The 19,748-nt window shown below is 38.0% G+C and overlaps 1 protein-coding gene and 1 long non-coding RNA gene across 2 annotated transcripts in view; one reads left to right on the top strand and one right to left on the bottom strand.

Annotated features, from left to right (window-relative positions):
• Nucleotides 1–760: 760 nt before the first annotated feature.
• On the bottom strand, nucleotides 761–2,069 carry LOC137401028 (uncharacterized). The gene is made up of 2 exons (XR_010979276.1): nucleotides 1,987–2,069; nucleotides 761–1,055 (listed from the first exon to the last, which is right to left on the bottom strand). It is a non-coding gene; the product is annotated as an uncharacterized lncRNA (long non-coding RNA).
• Nucleotides 2,070–2,715: 646 nt separating this feature from the next.
• Nucleotides 2,716–19,748, top strand: part of LOC137400698 (muscle-specific protein 300 kDa-like) — a 57,320-nt gene continuing 40,287 nt past the window's right edge. Inside the window, 14 exon segments of the mRNA XM_068087029.1 lie at nucleotides 2,716–2,736; nucleotides 3,293–3,493; nucleotides 3,829–3,948; nucleotides 6,821–6,967; nucleotides 7,554–7,841; nucleotides 9,022–9,263; nucleotides 9,867–10,122; nucleotides 10,944–11,207; nucleotides 12,839–13,051; nucleotides 13,707–13,878; nucleotides 14,378–14,667; nucleotides 15,154–15,462; nucleotides 17,195–17,518; nucleotides 18,689–18,807. Coding sequence (XP_067943130.1) covers nucleotides 2,716–2,736; nucleotides 3,293–3,493; nucleotides 3,829–3,948; nucleotides 6,821–6,967; nucleotides 7,554–7,841; nucleotides 9,022–9,263; nucleotides 9,867–10,122; nucleotides 10,944–11,207; nucleotides 12,839–13,051; nucleotides 13,707–13,878; nucleotides 14,378–14,667; nucleotides 15,154–15,462; nucleotides 17,195–17,518; nucleotides 18,689–18,807 — 2,966 coding nt within the window.

Below are 19,748 nucleotides of genomic sequence, written 5' to 3'. Positions count from 1 at the left end.
ATAGAAAAAACATTTAATTCCAACAGGACCAAAATGCAATATGAAACCACATTGGCTAATTGAACGTAGCCTCAGCACTCCTCCAGAGCTCGTCCGTTTACTGATAATGCTCCCGTGTTTTCTGTGATTTGCTTGTTTATTGTTTGACAGCTAACCATGTTGTGTTGTTGCATTGCCCGTGTAGAAACTATTGGCTGATGTGCAGTCACATCGCCGCCATGTTGACTCACTGTGTGACCAGGAAAATGCGTTGCATACATCAGCAAGCTGCATGGCCTTGGTGGCAGACTACGAGATTATATTGCATACATGTAAGGTAGGTGTTGCTGGATAGTCCAAGTAACAACTGCTGCCATGTAGAACTAAATTGCAGAACTGCGTATGAACTACTTGAAAGTGTATTAACCTTTGCTTTGTTGTCTGTTTGAATTCGAGATTACGTCTTAAAATATCAACTGCATCTATGTTACTTTGCTTATCTTTCTTTCCGTTTCCAATTTCACCTTTCCATTAAAAATTTATCTATTATGGATGAGGAGTTTCAGTTTAGACGTTCAGACTGGGGGATTTTGCAATTATAGAGTCGAGCTGAAAACAGTGAGTTGTTTGTGGCTGAGCATTCTGCCCTAGATAGCACTATGGAAGATGTGAGCAGCTGGCTTCAAAAGCACCGAAGTCAGCTCAAGGTAGACGCTTCTGGAAATCTTTCTCACATACAGGCCCACAGAGACAAATTGCAAGTATGTATGCATGCATCGGATTATCTGAAAGCATGAAAATGTTTTATTAATGTTGACGTCACCTTGGCGAAGTATATATCATAGCTAATCACCAAATTTGCTTTCTAAAAAATTACAAAATACACATTATTTCGTTTGAGTGCCATTATTATTATACATACACAGTAGATAACACCGTAGAAGAGACTGATGACTATTATAGTAGCTGATATGAAACATCCAGCATTTTAGAGCTCTACATCTAAACGAATGCCCTTGCCAGCGATTGTTCAAAGATTCCTTCATACAACTGCGTTTGCTTAGGAGTAGACCAACCTGTAATTAAAACAGATTACTGTTTAATACTACTAATCAAATACAAATTTTGAAGAGTTGTTCAAGTTGATTAACGGAGGCGATTTTACAAACGTGAAAAAGGCTTTAATAGAAACAACTCACAAAGTGCCAATATAGAGTAACGAGCAGTTTTTAACAGTATATTTAAAGCCAAACAGCGGGGCAACGCATTTTCTCTGCAACACAAATTAGTTGGAGAAGGATTTCCAATGATATTACAGTATCGCAATTGTTGCTTTTTAAAACTTACTTAACCTTTGCCCTAATTGCTTCAATAAGTAACCTAAAGAAAAGTTGAAATGATTATTCTATACTATTAATGCTTTTAAAGAAGCCCAGAAGAATAGCATCAAAAGGTGTTAACATCAAAAGTACTTTTATGTTAAAACAAAACAATTTGAAATATTCAACTTTTAACGGTGTCATTCAACAAGCCATATTAAGGCCAGTTGCCCACAGATCAAAACTAACGCTTAAGAATTGCGCTATGACTCGCCAACTATTCAATCAACTATATCACAGCAATGATATACAGCCCCCCACATGGGGGCTGTATATCATTGATCACAGACTACCTGGTGTAGTAAAACGCTCATCTCTGACCAAAGTGCCGTTTTTCAAACCATAACACGAAAGCTTTTGTTGATAAGATAGTGATTTGCTTATAACCAATGTAGAAACTCCGCAACGTCTCATCAGCCACTCTAATTTTATATTATTGCAATAAAGTTTCCATGCTTTCTTAGCTACACATTCCTATTCCTATTCCTAAGTTAGCTACACATTCCTATTCTATACTTTCAAAGCTCATGCAAAAGGAATTAAAATGGTTACTTTAAAAACAATACTGTTTATACAGCTCTATAAGATCAAAATAACCAGGTACTATTAGACGTCAAACAGCTCTTACACAAAGTGTTTTATCCACAAGCGCCTAAGGGGTAACGCATTACTACATACTCGTAGTTTAATTGCAGTGGCTTTATGGCTTTTATAAATAATTGCACTCGCTGACAGAACCTGTGCGGTCAGTACTCGTTTTATGATGAGTCTACCTACGTGAAGCGGGACTTGATGAATTATAATTAGAGGCTAATCTTTTCAATTTGTAAAACCTAAAGCATTTGCGTTTCCTCTTGTACCGTCTCTGGAGTTACTCAAGAAAAAAGCTAACGTGTTTCCCATTCACACGATTTTAACCCAGCGTGTTTTTCGCACTACCCTATTACAATGGCCTGCAGTATGAGATAGATGTACATATTCACATGTAACCGAAAAAGTTCGTATAATATCTCAAAAAATTGTTTTTCTTAGTTATTTCACGCGTGTTACTAATGCACACTGTTCAATAAGATCCATATTTTTGTTTTTGCAACCGGGAAGTGACAGAATTCCAGTCTTTGTGCACAAGAGTGAGGCGTTTTAGCAAGTTTGCTGCTATATGGGTCAGCTTGAGATCAAAGAATAGCAATTAGTGGCCATTAGTTCAAGTCTGGCTTAATAGTTATGAGTTGTGAGCATTATCCTTACACTTAGGATATGTTATAAGCAGTAGTGGAAGATTCCCTGAACTAAATAAAAGTTCATCATTTAGACAACAGAGCTTTTTACATCTGAGTTTACTCCAGCCAATTTATCAATGGCTAGGGTAAACTCTGGGGTAAGTCGGCTGGGGTAAACCTATACCCCAGCCAACTTACACCATCTAACCATATTTAAAGGTGGTCGTTTTAATTTTAAAGTATAACGTTGAAGTCAACATCTAAACTTTAGGGAAAACTTGTAAATGATAAGCTAAAGATTAAAAAAAAAATCTGAACAAAAACTATTCAGACTAGTTAGCATCTCTAAGCTTTTGCTAAAGGTGAAAATACTGTATAACTTAACGCATATCTTAACGCATTTGCTATGATAAACTATTTCTTGTTTAAAATCCATCCCAATATAACATCACCATGTAGATATTTTCCTGAGGCGACTCTTTTTTTACTTTAGTCCCATTCTGGAACCCATTCATTTTTATACTCTATAAAAGTCAATTCTAGGATGAAGTGAGCTAGCATTAATTCTACAAGAGTAATTAATGTGATGCACTACTGACCATGCGCTATATTTTTTGGGGCTAGCATTTTGATGAGCAGTCGAAAGATTTGGGTGCTTGTAACCAATCATTTTCATTTATCATCACAAACTAAAAACTCTTATCATTTTTCAAGGCCATAAGCAATGACCTGGAAGCCGAAGTACCACTGCTCGAGGCAAAAACTCGCTCTGAAACAGTGCTGCAGCACACGAGTTTGCAAGGACAGACTGCTATCCGCCATGACATGAACAATTCTAGCATAGAGTTGGAACAAGCTAAAACTGAGACTAAACAGAAGTTGTCTACTCTAGATGACATCATACACAAACTCAAGGTTAGCGATTGCACTCAACATGTAAAAGGTGTTTTATGACATTCCATTTTTATTTTTCAGCTGGTTATTTCAAAGTTTGGCCAATGTTGTGGTTAATCTACATAAAACTGTCAAAAGAGGGCAACTAGAAACATAGGAGAGTTTCAGACAGCTCATTTGTTTTTCACGAATTGTTTATTCAGACCAAGTAATACTCAAACTGAATCTTTAGATTATGGAACATTTAAGACTGCATAAGGCGGCAACATTTTTTGGTATTTTAGGTTTGCATTATTGAAGCTTTCATATTTAACCATAAAAGCAACGCTGAGAGTTGTGTACCCATGACATTGTAGGACTGTGACATCTTCTACACAGACATTGCGACAAGCATAAAGAAATCTGAGGAAGTGATGACACAGTACAAGTCTACGCCTAATCAGCTAGAACTTACTGGTGCTATTACCATCATCCAGGTAATCTTTACGTAACAAACACTATTTTGGTTTTTTGTTATAGAGTTACTCTCTTAACCTTTTTAGTAATTTTTGCAAACATGGTCAGTAATTTGACAATATATTTTGGCTGTCAGCAATGTGTAGGTAACCCAAAGATCTTTAGCGTCTTCAGAACAACCTTAATGTAACTTAATGTAACTTAATGTCATGCAAGTGACCTAACATAAACTAAGTAAAATTTTAACCTATATATTTTCACTATTAGTTTTCTGTATTTTAGATTGAATTTCTACCAACTTCCTTCCCTTTTGTTTTAAAACTGAAATGTTTGAAAAACCTCCAGCGCTGTATGTTAGACATTACTTTGGTATGAAGTCAAATATTGCAGCTAATGTTGACAAATTCATATGTCGAGATTTGGTGGCATAGCAATGCTGATGTACTTTAGCATATGCTGCTTAATGCTATAATGCTTATGAAAAATAAATGATCACTCGCAGCCAGGTGAAAATGTTTTCATTGTTTGAATATACCTATACAGGTACTCCTCATTTAACAACAGGGGTTACATCCGAAAACCCCATTGTTAAGCAGTTTTGTCGTTAAATAAAACCCCCTTCGAGTTTTCATTGCATATGTTATTATATATATAATATATAAAATAACGTATAGCCTATGACTATATATATATATATATATATATATATATATATATATATATATATATATATATACAGTCAAACATGGATAACTCGAACTTCAAGGGACCGAGCAAAAGTGTTCGAATTATCAGAGCGTTCAAGTTATCAGAGCACTGTCACAAGTCCATATATTTACTTATTTATTAGTAGATACATGTACATATACAAACTATAATATAAATCAAAAGCACAAATGGCTTGTTTCAAATTAAATGCTCCTAATGTAAAGTTTAAAACGTTTTTATGAAAAAGTATAGAGATTTTTCTATCACTTGAGATTGGTTTGTTGTTTGAGGTGATGTTATTGCCAGGACGTTTTTCAGATTGACATTGGCAAAACTTGATCGTTGTTGAAATGCTCAAAAGAAAAGATATTTTTTTCTTTTGGGGTTTTACCCACGATCAATTTTGCCGTTTTTTCTTGAAGTTTATGCAAAGATTATCTTACTTTACCTGGGATTCGTTAAGAGCAACACTCCGAGGCAGTTCAATTAGAAGTTTTACGAGGTTTTACGTACATTCTATATCACTCACGTTTTTTTAATAGATACTTATTGAATGTACACACGTATTCTGTGTTTAGGTCAAACGATGAATAGTTTTTTGTAGCTCAGACAACGTATACGTTTAATTACAACAATTTTTAAGACGTTTTAAACATTCAACATTCCGACGTTGATTCAACACGGAATCAACGTCGGAAAACTATTCATAACGGGCTAGCCGGGTGACGCACTCAAGGATTTTCGCCACGCACATACAAAACAAAAACAACATGCGATTTTTGTTTTGTATGTGCGTGGCGAAAATCCTTGCGCGCGTGACCCGACTAGCCCGTGCTACTCATCGTATAGCAGTATAAATCAAATTTCACCAAACCTTTAGAAAAGTTGTTGACAAAAATATTTTGCCGATGGTGGTAATAACGACGCTTATGAATTACGAAAAGATGAAGTTTACCTCTATGGCTTTGAATAAAGTGATTTTCTAAAGCGATAACAACCGTTTCGGTAGCCGTTGGGCAAAAAAACAGTTCGAATTAACAGTGTTGAGTTCGAGTTATCTATAGCAATTTATCATTACGTGGGAACGGACCAAAGGAAATGTTCGAATTAACCATGTGTTCGAGCTATCCGTGGACGAGTTATCCATGTTTGACTGTATATATATATATATATATATATATATATATATATATATATATATCTATCTATACACATGTAAAATATGTATAAGTGGAACTTCACTCTATAAGTTAAACATTTTATTACTAATAGTTTCATGTGGTACAATAAGTATCACACTCTTCAGATAAAATGTCTAAAATGAATTTCATACACCAATAATAAATACGCTGTTATGCAGAGTTAGATAAGCGTTAAGATATATACACATGTATATATATAGTCATAGGCTAGTCACACTCTACTGCACTTCGCCACCTTTTATCATCTTTATCTTTTATCTACCATTTTTCTACTTTCTATTGATTGTTTTTAATAATGAGTGTAAACTTCTAACAAATACATCAAATTTCAACTTGTTATTTTTTATTTAGCTTATGCGTGAGTACGAGAATGTAAACACATGTTAGGCTATCATAGAGTACATTGCGGCGGATGTTACATATTTTTACCTATTACTTATGTTTACTCTTTTGGCCCTTCTCTATTTGTTTAGCACTTGTATGTATTATAGGTCTTTTCTATAATGCTTCAGCTATGGCAAATATTAGCCTAATATTCAGTACCGTATGGTCATAAAACAATGTCATGATTGGTGTACGTGTACATGTGTGATATCTATACATTCGTGGTTACTTTAATGCTTTTAAAAGTATATTTTCTCATTTTCATTTAGCCTCTATAGGCATACATGTATTTTTGCCAATTTTTACAATATTTAACACTCTGACATAACTCTGAGTGCCATTAAGCCTGATGTTATGGGAGGACTACCTGTGCATATATATATATATACTGTATATTTAATTGTGTGCATCATGTTTGATTCAAGCATTGTTACAGCACAGCACAAAGTCTTCATAGAATTAGTGGGGAAAAACACTCCTACAACTGACACATATTGATAGACTGTAATCTTCTGTCACTCGTCAGAAAAGATCACATCTTACAAGCAGCAGTCGATTATAAACAAGAAGTAAGATAACTCCAATCTTGTTGTTATAGAGTCGTTTAGAGGATCTGGTTGACAGCGCTGACAGACTTCTAGAGCTCAAGTCTCTGACACAGGGCCTCCGGCCGCGAGGAATAACATACGACAAGCCTATCAGCTCCCTCGAGACGCAGTACAATACCTGCATAAACCATGTTAAGGTACTCATACATACAGTCTGTACAGAGCTTTTGTAGGTGTGCAGGTTTACCAGTAACCTAACTGTTGGATCTTTCGCTGTCATGCTAGTGAGTAGATTGGAAAACAAAAAGTTACCGACCAATTTCGATAAAACGTTTTAATGATCCTTAATTCAGTGAAATAAGATAAGACAGTAAAATAATTCAACATATTAGCCAAATCTGAAGGAAACATAAAAATTTACCGACCAACTGCAGACATGAAAAGATGCCTATGCGACATAAGAGTTATTTCGCGTGTGTGTCATGAGGAAATACCAAGTACTATAACTAACCTTACTAGTGTGTTGTCTTATGCGAAGTATAAATTGCAGTTGTAAAGTCGGCTTACACTCGTATCGATTCCTTGAAATAGAGCAGATCAGTCAATGTTATTACAGACTCTCTATTCTTTGAGAGTTGTGTCACCATGTCAGCTCTCATGATTTTATCAGGTATCTTTATACCAGAGTGATCAGCAGTTTGATTTGTCTCCACCATATCTCAAAGACAAAATTTACGCATTTGAAAAAGTCTCAAATTTCACATCATATATATTCTTCTCCAGGTGAAATTAGCCAAGTTTGAGCAACTACTGGATGATGTTAGCGCCCACTGTCTCCACCATAATGAAATCACCGACTCACTTCAGCAGGTCACAGCCGACCTTCGACAAATTAACATTGAGGCAATAAATGGTAGTGATGACTCGAGAGATGCTCTAGCAGTCGCTGATGAGCTTGGCAGCAGGCTAGACTTGCTACAGCCTTCAGTAGACTCTTGCTTACAGAGAGCAGAAGGTCTGCTGCCGTCTCTCGCCAAACAAGATGTTGATATAATCCAACGACAATCACAGGTAATATCTGTTTTAAAGAATGTTGTGATGTGACGCTGATGTGATAGGAATAGAGATACCAAACAAACACATCATACCGTATAGTTCTAGGATGAGATACTGTTGGGTAGTGTATATTGGCTGATCACCATCCTATCAACAGGAACTTCTGTGCCGTAATTTTTAAAAACACTGAGCATGGTTTTGATCATAGATTAGTGCATCGCTACATCAGTAGAGCTGAGCCATAATCAACTCTATGGGTGCTGAGTAATAACATCGATTCCTAGATGCCAACTGCTGTCAGTGGGCAACTGGCCCTAATATGGCCAGTTGAATTGCTTGATCAAAAATTGTTCATTTCAACTTTTTTAACATGAACGGTAGAGATGAGGAATAGGAATGTGTAGCTTTAAGCTATCAATGAAGCATAAAAGCTTTATTACAATAATATAAAGTTAGGGTGGCTGGATGAAACGTGTGGAGTTTTTTACATTGGTTCTAAGCAAATCACTATTCTATCAACAAAAGCCCTTGTACAGTGGTTTTGAAAAACAGGATGATTTCATCAGAAATTAACGTTTTACCACTTAACATGAGCCTGTGTCAATTGTATAGTTGCTGCGTCATAGCACAATTCTTAAATGTCAACTTCTGTCGGTGGGCAACTGGCCTACCTTCTGTCGGTGGGCAACTGGCCTACCAGTTTGTTGAATTACTCTGCTGAAAGTTGAACAATTTAACTCGCTTTTTTCTGATGTTACTTGAAGTTTCTTTAAAAGCATTAATAATATAGAATAACCATTTTAACAATGCACTGCGTAGCTGCTGCGTCTGATACATGTACTGATTACTCTATATTGGCATTTTATTGAATTGTTCCTATTAAAGCCTTTCTTCACTTGACTGGGAGACGTTTTAAATGAACTTCATGTGTTGAAAAGGAACATACTAGGAGGCAATGCTATTGGCTAGTTTGTTAAATAGATGTGATTTTCTGACCATTCACAGTATTTCAGTAATAGGTGTGGATCTCAAGCTAGACTCTGTAGAATATTGATCACCGGATTTTGTTGTTTAATCAGATGATCGGCGCACTATAATCCCCTGAAATAATATTTAAAAACATCCTTTGGTATTCATGCCGTGTTAGCTCGTAAAATAGTCAATGATCGAGTAATTGCTTCCATCCCTGTTTCAGTTGCTGTCGGAGATGTGGACATCAATAAACGATGAGCACTCAGCTATCAGTGACACATTACACAAACTGCTTAGCAACTGGACGAGTTATGAGGACATGCTGCAGAAGGTGGAGACCTCGCTCGCTCTCCTCGACCACCAGGCTAAGATGATTGGCGAAGAGACAAGTGACTTGGAGAGCAAGCGAGCTAGAATTCATGAACAGAAGGCACTTGTACACAGTATAGGAGAGCTTGAGCCGAGGTCAGTGATAGTAGAATATTCTAGAATTTATTTGGATGTCAGTGGTTCCATATGAGACGATAAACTGACAAATGTCATTACTCTCAGAAAGTTCTGGAAATGATAATATGCAAATGGAGCAAAAGGAGTTAAACATCTTGAATTCTGCAACATATCAAACCTTAAGTTTTTCACCCGTATTAGTTGTGTGAACCCTTGTCTACTTTATAGATGAACTTGCAGAAAATTTTTACAAAATTTTATCAGAAAGTATCGGTATTTTTCTATCATTTGCGGTTATTTTTTATGTTTGAGCTGATCTGATTGCTGGGATGTTTCAAGATTACCGTAAAACCTCTAACTGAGCGCCAAGGCGCTCTATTTTTCAACCTTTTCTTTATAGTGGAGAAATTGGAGGTGGCGTTCAAATAGAGGCTGACGGTCTATTTTTCAAATGGCGTGTCAGAATTTTCGGAAGATAAATTTAGCCCTATTAAGGGCGAAGCGAATGTTGCCTATATTCTGCTCTTTTTTTTTCGGTGGAGCGACATTAAACCTTTTGGATGCAATAAATCTGCTAACTTACCTCTAACTTGTCAAAGATCATGATTGTTGATATTGTAGCATCGGCAAGTTACAATCTCTTAGTGAATTCTTGCCTTCCACTGCTGAAGAAGTAAAAGAGATTCATGGGGAGTTTCAAGTTCTCGGATCCACAGCCGCAGAAAATATAGTAACAATGACCTCTAACTATGAGGCGCACAAAAACGTAGACCACACTCTTAGCAGTGTAGAACAAAGTTTTATTGACGCGGAGGAGAGAGCACAGGCTTTGTCTACGCAGAAAGACGATCTCGACAGTCTGAAAACTGAGCTGCAGGTACGACCTTTTATAAACTATATTTACCTCATAGGCCAGCTGGTAATATCTCCCTTTATCATAACGTGTTCGTGATGTCATCCGCTGCCTGAGGCGAGCTTAGAGGTCACAGTGTCTCCTAAAAGCTGTTTACTATATTTTCGTCCACATCTTCACTTGTACGCATAACTTGTTATTGGCATTGGTGATCATAAAAAATGTTTTTTGTTACGTGACAAAAGAAAGAAAATGAAAAGACAGAAATCAGGAATTATTGAGTGACTTGAACAGATGTGTTTTAGAAGTTTGTAATCTAATAGCGAAGGAGTTGGGATAGTGAATTGTAGCAACAGAAAGTTCATAAACTCAAACATACATACGATGGTTAGTACGGTTAGCATGTTGATGATCTGTTAGGTAGTATGTTAGTGTCACAATCTATAAAATGCTTGTTATATTTGTGGAAGGATAAATATAGATATTCGGGGCATAGTTTATGCAAGATTTAGAAATCTGTAACACAAATGCTGGAATGAGCAAAATGCAGACCTTATTTGACACGCTCCAACCCTCAAGTCCTTGTTGTCTATGATCCATTAGCAGGAAGCTGCAAAACCAATAAAATTGAATGTTTAATTTTATTTGCTAATAGCTTTTGGTTATCAGGGGATGTGTTGCAAGGGACCAGGTGTGGTACCATAGCTTCGTATTTAATATGCTATTTGGACGCACCATTGTTACGTGTCACAGTTAAAGCATCTAGTTACAGAATGTTGGTTTACACAGTCTGTATGATTAAAATCCTTGCACTGAACTCACCTGGTGTATAATAAATATTGCAGGCAATTGGCAGAACACGAGATTCCATGCTAGCTACACTTGATACTCTCACAGCTGACTTTGAAGAAAAAGTTGCACCCAGCACAGCTGAGCAAGGTCAGCAGGCGATGATGACACGCCTGGAAATGTGTGCTGACATGGGTAACTCTATTGGCAGTTTGATGGACGTGACCAGGAAGAGGATAGAGCAAATTGGAGAAGAACAGAAGTCATTTCAAGCACTCGCCAAGGAGCTTCAGAAGCAGATAGATGACATTGAAGAGCAGGTGATAAACTTTCCTTGAAATCTTTCCTTGAAATCTTACTCAGTTGAGTTCAGACATGCCACTATTCAAAATGACATGTTTTGCAGGTGTGCATGACCTTCAATCGCTAAAATTTATCCTTGTGGAGAATGTTTGAGATGGTTGCTTGACAATGAAAAACTTGGTGGCCATTTACTATGTCAAATAGCACTTTGGCATACTTCATATGGCTACTCTCTATGTATTTGACACATAGAATAGCATTCATACAACCGGGTTTCCTACTCCCATATAAAGTGAATGTACTTGCATATGTAAAGCTATTGTTGCTATTGTCTAAATATGCTTTTCATTGCCTTTGCATATGTAAAGATGGAGTGTATGTTCGGTAGAATATGTCTACAGTACATGAGTAAAGATGGAGTGTGTGTTCGGTAGAATATGTCTACAGTACATGAGTAAAGATGGAGTGTGTGTTCGGTAGAATATGTCTACAGTACATGAGTAAAGATGGAGTGTGTGTTCGGTAGAATATGTTTACAGTACATGAGTAAAGATGGAGTGTGTGTTCGGTAGAATATGTCTACAGTACATGAGTAAAGATGGAGTTTGTGTTCGGTAGAATATGTCTACAGTACATGAGTAAAGATGGAGTGTGTGTTCGGTAGAATATGTCTACAGTACATGAGTAAAGATGGAGTGTGTGTTCGGTAGAATCTGTCTACAGTACATGAGTAAAGATGGAGTGTGTGTTCGGTAGAATATGTCTACAGTACATGAGTAAAGATGGAGTGTGTGTTCGGTAGAATATGTCTACAGTACATGAGTAAAGATGGAGTGTGTGTTCGGTAGAATATGTCTACAGTACATGAGTAAAGATGGAGTGTGTGTTCGGTAGAATATGTCTACAGTACATGAGTAAAGATGGAGTTTGTGTTCGGTAGAATATGTCTACAGTACATGAGTAAAGATGGAGTGTGTGTTCGGTAGAATATGTCTACAGTACATGAGTAAAGATGGAGTGTGTGTTCGGTAGAATATGTCTACAGTACATGAGTAAAGATGGAGTGTGTGTTCGGTAGAATATGTCTACAGTACATGAGTAAAGATGGAGTGTGTGTTCGGTAGAATATGTCTACAGTACATGAGTTGATGTGTTGAAACAACATATACTCATATAGCATCGAGTAGAAATATGCGTCTCTGTTTGGAGTTGTTTATTTATACCACTTCTGTTTCATTATGTAATCCTTCTTTGCTGTTGCTCTGCACGTGTTGAACTATGTCTTAGAAAGTCACACTAGGTATTATAAATGTGACCGTTACTATAAATCTATCCTCATTTACAGAAATTGAAGATTAGCCGTTTCGAATGACCTTGACCTATTACTTTCATTGTTAACTATTCAACTGGTGAAAATGTGAAATGAAAGTAATTTTTTAGAGTGAAGCATCTCAAAAAAACATTTGTAGTCACCTAAAACACTGTTAATTTTTGTGGGCTAAACTCATGACATAAAACATAAAATTCCCTGTCTACTGCTAGTGCCAGTAGACACGAAAAAATACCCTGTATGATGTTGCTTGGTTGCTTCCCTCAATAGCGTTGCCACCAAATGGCAATCTTTCTGATTACAAGTTATACCTTGCAGGTTGACTCAAGGCCTTTACGAAACTTGCTAGAGAAGACTGCAGCCCTCTCCGCCACTGAGAGGTTGAGAGACACATTAAATCCTTTAGCCCCAAAGGTTCAGTCTCTCAAGTCCCTCGCGCAGTCAATTCAAGGGGAGACGAGAAGCAATTTCTGTAATCATCAAGCTAGCGACATCGAGGCCAAGTATATCGGTCTTGACTCTGAACTTACGGTATGTTAGTTTCTAAAACAGCATTACGTAAGACAAAAGCCTTGTTATTTTGAAATGGTTATTTTTTGCTGCATACAATTAAGTATTTGATGTCTATGTACTTATATAGCTGTTTACTTGCCTCAGTATAACGATTGATGTGTTTTCCTTTTCCAAATTTCACTCCTTTTATTTTGATACACCTTAGAACAGACTGACACTAGATAAGATTTTTTCCTTCATTTCCCTGTACTTTCATTGGAGCTTGCTTTTTTATGTGATTAGTCGGTCAATAATATTATTTACCCTTTCCATTCACATTTAGAGTAAATTTATTGTAGTAATTCATCTTACATTCGTAGCGTTATAAAACATTTATGTATAAACATCTCTCAAATGAAATCTTGCAGTAATGTATATACCATATAATATAACATACTATGCTATATTGTGATGTGATTTATTGTAATGTAAAATAATATAATATAACCTGCAGTAGAGTATAATATAACCTGCAGTAGAGTATAATATAAGAGTTTAATATTCTTTAGTATATTATATTATAATATAATATGGTATAATGTACTATATTATAATATAATAAATTGTCGCTGTAAGTGATGAAGACAAATGGGACAATATTTATGATATTATAAAACTTGTTTGGTCTCTGCAGAATGTAATGGAATCACAAAGAGAGGCCATTCAGTCTGCTGAGAAGTCTGAGCAACAGCTGGAAGCACTTGGAAATTGGATCACAGAGCTGAAGGAAAAGGTGAAAACAGCTGCTACGGATGAGGCTGTCATGAGAGATCTCTGCTCTGAGGCTAGGAAATTATCAAAGCAAGGTGACTAATAATGTCTCAGTTTTTATGAGAGTGACAATGTGCTATGATCTTAATTGATCATAAACTGTCAAAACTTTTTTTGTGAAAACTGCGTTTCTCACACACATTTCAACCTTTGCTTGTCTGCTCCAATACATTATAGCTAAATAAGTTGGAATGCGTAAACGGTTACCCAATCAATGACACCATTTATAACTTGACTACACTTGTATCGGGTTATAACCATCTTTGGCAGCTTTCGCTTTTATTTTCTCACGCGCTTTTATCAACTTTGGATTTGCCGCTTTCTCATAAGCCAAGATGCACATATATGGGTACTTATTAAATCCTTACACTTTTAAAACAATTTTGCTAGCAGCACAGGCTATTAGCTTGACTAATCACCTTTAATCTTTAGCCAATCATATCTCTTTGCTGCCCATTTAGATTAATCGTGATGTTTAAGCAGTTATATTCTTGAAATATAGAGATGGATTGGTTATTTCCTTGTGCATCGCAGGAGAAAAGATGCGCAAAGATTGCTATGGGCAAGTAGAGATTACTTCCAATTCTTCCTCTATTGGTGGGCGTGAGGATTTGATGCAGCGAGTGACCACTTGTGACCACTCGCTAAAGGAGCTCCTTGATGCCTTGCAACTTGTGCAACAAAAAACTTCATTGGCTGATGATTTGGCCCAGTTATCTCAAGAGGTTAGTGATTGGCTGAAACAGAGCAAGCTGAGAATTACAGAATGTAGCGTACCCTGCAATACAGAGGCGGAGCTGGAGGCTAAGATTTCTGAGTTGGAGGTGAGTGAGAGATGCATTTGCTTGCCTGGTTTGTTGAGTATTTTTTCCACATCCTCATCACTTTTATTGCGGTGCATTCAATATTAGTGACCGAGCAGACAACTTCATGAAATTAAATCTTTAAAAAATGAATAAACCTTGAACAACTGACTGGTGTAGTTTTTCTCTTGGCTTATAGCAATAGTAGTGGTTGTCTGCAATGGAAAAAAGCCCTGACCCCCTTTAACCATACAGAGTTTTCCTCCCTTGCGGAGGCATTACAAACATAACCTACTATGCCTCTATGAAGGCCTTTTTATTAATTTTGTCACCTTTCCATTAGATGAGCATTCGTGTTGAAATGCAGAACAGTTTTTAACACATAGTAATGTTCGCTGTTCGTATGCTATTTTATTGCAATATAAAATAATGTGACATGGCATAGTACCATGTAACCATCATAATGCGGTAGAGTGTAATATATCCCAAAAATATATCTACTCGCAGACACTACGGGAGGATGCTTTGACACATACAAACGAATGTGAGACTTCATTGGGTCCTGCCAAAGGTCTGCCTAGCGATTCTGTTGCTAAGCAACTTGCTAGCCATATCAACCAACTTGCCGAGGTTTGCACAACTTGTGGTGCTAAGGCTACTGAGCTGACAACAGCTTGTGACGAGTTGAAGGCATGGACTGCCACTAGCGTCAGTTTAGCTCAGGCTATGGCTAGTCGAATGAGCTCTCTTACCGCGATCAACAGTCTCACCTCTTCAGATGCCTTTATGATTGAGAACAGGATATCTAAGAGCAAGGTAATAGACACTCTGGCAAGCTTACAAACTCCTGTGCATGTTTCATTTCTCTTGCCAAAAGTTCTAAGACTGAAAATGGAGTGATAGAAAGTTCACATACTTCTCATTAAATTTTACAACTTACGAGTACCCAGGCAGTCCGGTGTCATGAGAGACCCAGGCAGTCCGGTGTCATGAGAGACCCAGGCAGTCCGGTGTCATGAGAGACCCAGGCAGTCCGGTGTCATGAGAGACCCAGGCAGTCCGTGTCATGAGAGACCCAGGTAGTCCGGTGTCATGAGAGACCCAGGCAGTCCGGTGTCATGAGAGACCCAGGCAGTCCGGTGTCATGAGAGACCCAGGCAGTCCGGTGTCATGAGAGACCCAGGCAGTCCGGTGTCATGAGAGACCCAGGCAGTCCGGTGTCATGAGAGACCCAGGCAGTCCGGTGTCATGAGAGACCCAGGCAGTCCGGTGTCATGAGAGACCCAGGCAGTCCGGTGTCATGAGAGACCCAGGTAGTCCGGTGTCATGAGAGACCCAGGCAGTCCGGTGTCATGAGAGACCCAGGCAGTCCGGTGTCATGAGAGACCCAGGCAGTCCGGTGTCATGAGAGACCCAGGCAGTCCGGTGTCATGAGAGACCCAGGCAGTCCGGTGTCATGAGAGACCCAGGCAGTCCGGTGTCATGAGAGACCCAGGCAGTCCGATGTCATGAGAGACCCAGGTAGTCCGGTGTCATGAGAGACCCAGGCAGTCCGGTGTCATGAGAGACCCAGGCAGTCCGGTGTCATGAGAGACCCAGGCAGTCCGGTGTCATGAGAGACCCAGGCAGTCCGGTGTCATGAGAGATTGTCACCTGTAATAAGTATCTGCGTAATTATTCCAAAAAATGCTGCAAGGTGGGTTAGTGGTGCAGATAGTAACATGCCTGGCTGGTATGCTTAATAGGTGGGTTAGTGGTGCAGATAGTAACATGCCTGGCTGGCATGCTTAATAGGTGGGTTAGTGGCGCAGATAGTAACATGCCTGGCTGGCATGCTTAATAGGTGGGTTAGTGGTGCAGATAGTAACATGCCTGGCTGGTATGCTTAATAGGTGGGTTAGTGGTGCAGATAGTAACATGCCTGGCTGGCATGCTTAATAGGTGGGTTAGTGGTGCAGATAGTAACATGCCTGGCTGGTATGCTTAATAGGTGGGTTAGTGGTGCAGATAGTAACATGCCTGGCTGGTATGCTTAATGTCTGTGCTCGAATCCCGTGCGATGCAATCTTTTTTCCTAATGCTCCAACAGTAGCTTCAGACGGTCGTGGCTCTTATAATAGTAAAGATTTATCAGGGTTAATTATAACCCTGATAAATGTTTACTATAGTATTGGGTAGAATTCTTGCCATCCAATTGGCTACATTGCTACCTATAAGAAATGTAGCCAATTGGATGGCCAGAATTCCTTACACCTAGAATTGGTTTGACGCGTATCTTTTTTATTCTTTTGATGATGAGATTTTTAACAGCCTTATTTAGACCTACATGCAAATTTTAATTAAACTCTCAAGGCTACAAATATTATGATAGAAATGAACTTTGGGCAAACTAACTTCAAATTATGACAAAAGTCAATACTGATTATGAGAATTTATTAGTATTGTAACTTTAAAGATAGGGTATCATTCAGTCATATGTACCTAATATTACATTAAATGTATTGTATTTTAACCAAATTTGAGTCTTATGTCAACTTTTTCATGGCAGGTTTTGCGGGATATGAGCTCTTTAGCGGAACTGCTAGCTAAACTTAAGACTCACCAAGAGGTCGTTTGCCGATTGTGTGGAGACACACTGGAAGAGCGACTAAAGTCACGGTATGCTGATGCAGAAAGTGAGCTGGAAGCTATGAAATTATCAGCTGACCAGCTCTGTCAGCAATTAGAACATTGTCTCTATCTATGGGAAACCTATTCTTCGATGTCTAACAGCCTTTCTGGAGAGCTCAGTGTCCTTGAGGAACACGCTCGCACTCACTTTAAGTTACAGGCGACGTTTGAGGAAAAGGAAAAACAAGTAAAACATGCTCAGGTAATGGTCCTTTCAATAAATAATTTTGTCAGGTACGATCATGTGCCTATTATTAATTATTTTTGCCATGTGCTAGCAGGTGTCTTTTATTCATCACTTTTTTTGGTCAAGCATTAGCAGGTGCTTTTTCTTTCATTTATCATGTTGAAAAAAACAGTAGTAAGGTCCACTTCTGTATTTTTTGGCATCTTGAGATGATAAGTTTAATACTGTCTTTGTTGTTAATTTTAACATTTGGTCGACATATATGATTTCAACCATGTGTTTTATACTGACAAACTTTAAGGTACGCAAAGTGTATGGCAGAGCGATGTTTACCTGCGTTCAGTGAAAGGAAAAGAGAAAATATGTGGACAATACTCAGCATATAACCTTATAGCATATAGCTTCCAGTTACTAACTCTAAACATTTCTACACGATTTATCAGTTTCATGTTTTTCTTCACATATAAATGTACGCACTAGTACCCTTCACATATACATGTACGCACTAGTACACTTCACATATACATGTACGCGCTAGTACACTTCACATATACATGTACGCACTAGTACCCTTCACATATACATGTACGCACTAGTACCCTTCACATATACATGTACGCACTAGTACCCTTCACATATACATGTACGCACTAGTACCCTTCACATATACATGTACGCACTAGTACCCTTCACATATACATGTACGCACTAGTACCCTTCACATATACATGTACGCACTAGTACCCTGGTAGTCCGATGGGCTGTGAGAGACCATCAAGGGTGTCAGTAAAGTCTAGAGAATAACTATATACACAATAATTCCATTGCTGGAGAAGGGTGTTGAGCGATGCGGATGATAGTATGCCAGTCAGTAAATCTAAATGTCATGGGTTCAAATTTCGCATGCTGCAATATTTTTGCCAACCTCCAGCCATGGCTTTGGACAGGCCAGACTTCGCTCTTACAACAGTAAACTTATCGCTAGATGAGGCGAAAATAAATTGTTCATTAGCTCAAAGATACACTAGCTAACAAGATCGTGGTGATGGGATGGGTGCAATTGAAAGACTACAGCTCACAGTTAAATATACACTAGCTAACAAGATTGTGGTGATGGGATGGGTGCAATTGAAAGACTACAGCTCACAGTTGAAGTTACCTTACTTTACATTTATGTTTTCTCAGGAGTTTCAAGCTCAGGTGATGGAACTGAGCCAGCCTGTTGCAGAATTCAACTCACTCTGTAGTGAACTGAGCAGTCTGTGTGGAGAGCCGAGAGTTGGTTTGACTGCCAACAAACTTATGTAAGTGTAGTTAATAGTTTAGTGTTCTGCATAGTACTAGTAGTATTATGGATGCTTCTAGCGGCTCACTATAAGCAATACTAGTCTTTAACATGGAGTAAGACTAGTAACTCATTGTAGGTACTAAGAATATTTCACTGTAAGGAGTATTGTCAACTCATTGTGAGTTATAATAGTTAAACATTAACAGTACTCTTCATATATTAATATTAAATCAGCAATGTGGATGAGTACACACCTTTAAGGTACATGAACTGGCAACAGTCAATTACAGTGTATCAGAATGGAGCCTGGGATCCCATTTAAGACAGCTTTAGTAAACAATTCTTACACTGCTGGCAGTCTGTGCACTTGGCCACCACCTGCAGACATACTTACTCAGCCTTTTCTCTGAATCACAATTGTGTATCAACAAGAGAAGCTCGTGATTGGTGTTAGGACCACCCAGGAAGCTTCGTTAGTACTGGTGGCATCTTATTTATAGAAGGGACTGAGGCGCCAGAAATTTGAACTAATATTAATGGCATGAGTCTGTAACTTGTGACAGACGCATGCCAACACACACACTAGTAATACATTGCTGTGAGGACTAGATATTTTGAATATTAAATATTACTAAGTGTATAATGAGTCATCCATCTTATGTTATCAGTCACTCAGCAATAGTGATAACCACTCTTCATGCTTGCTAGTGATAGTACTCTTCATGCTACTTTATGCTAACACTACTAGCTATGAAGTATAAGGGTAGTCAGTGCATGAATGTTAATAACATTATGAACTGTTAAACATTTACTATAACTAGCACACCCCGGTAGATCAGGTTACACAGTACTAGTGTTTATAAGGGTAGTCAGGTGTTTGCAGTGTCTTTTCGAAGTCTAAGTATATAATTTCCTTTTTAAATACTATTTATTTTCTATCGTATTACTTTATTTTTT

Source organism: Watersipora subatra, chromosome 7 (assembly GCF_963576615.1).
Source record: "Watersipora subatra chromosome 7, tzWatSuba1.1, whole genome shotgun sequence".
Lineage (NCBI taxonomy): Eukaryota > Metazoa > Bryozoa > Gymnolaemata > Cheilostomatida > Watersiporidae > Watersipora > Watersipora subatra.
The sequence above is the reverse complement of the archived record's forward strand: the minus strand, read 5'-3'. Positions and strand labels throughout refer to the sequence as shown.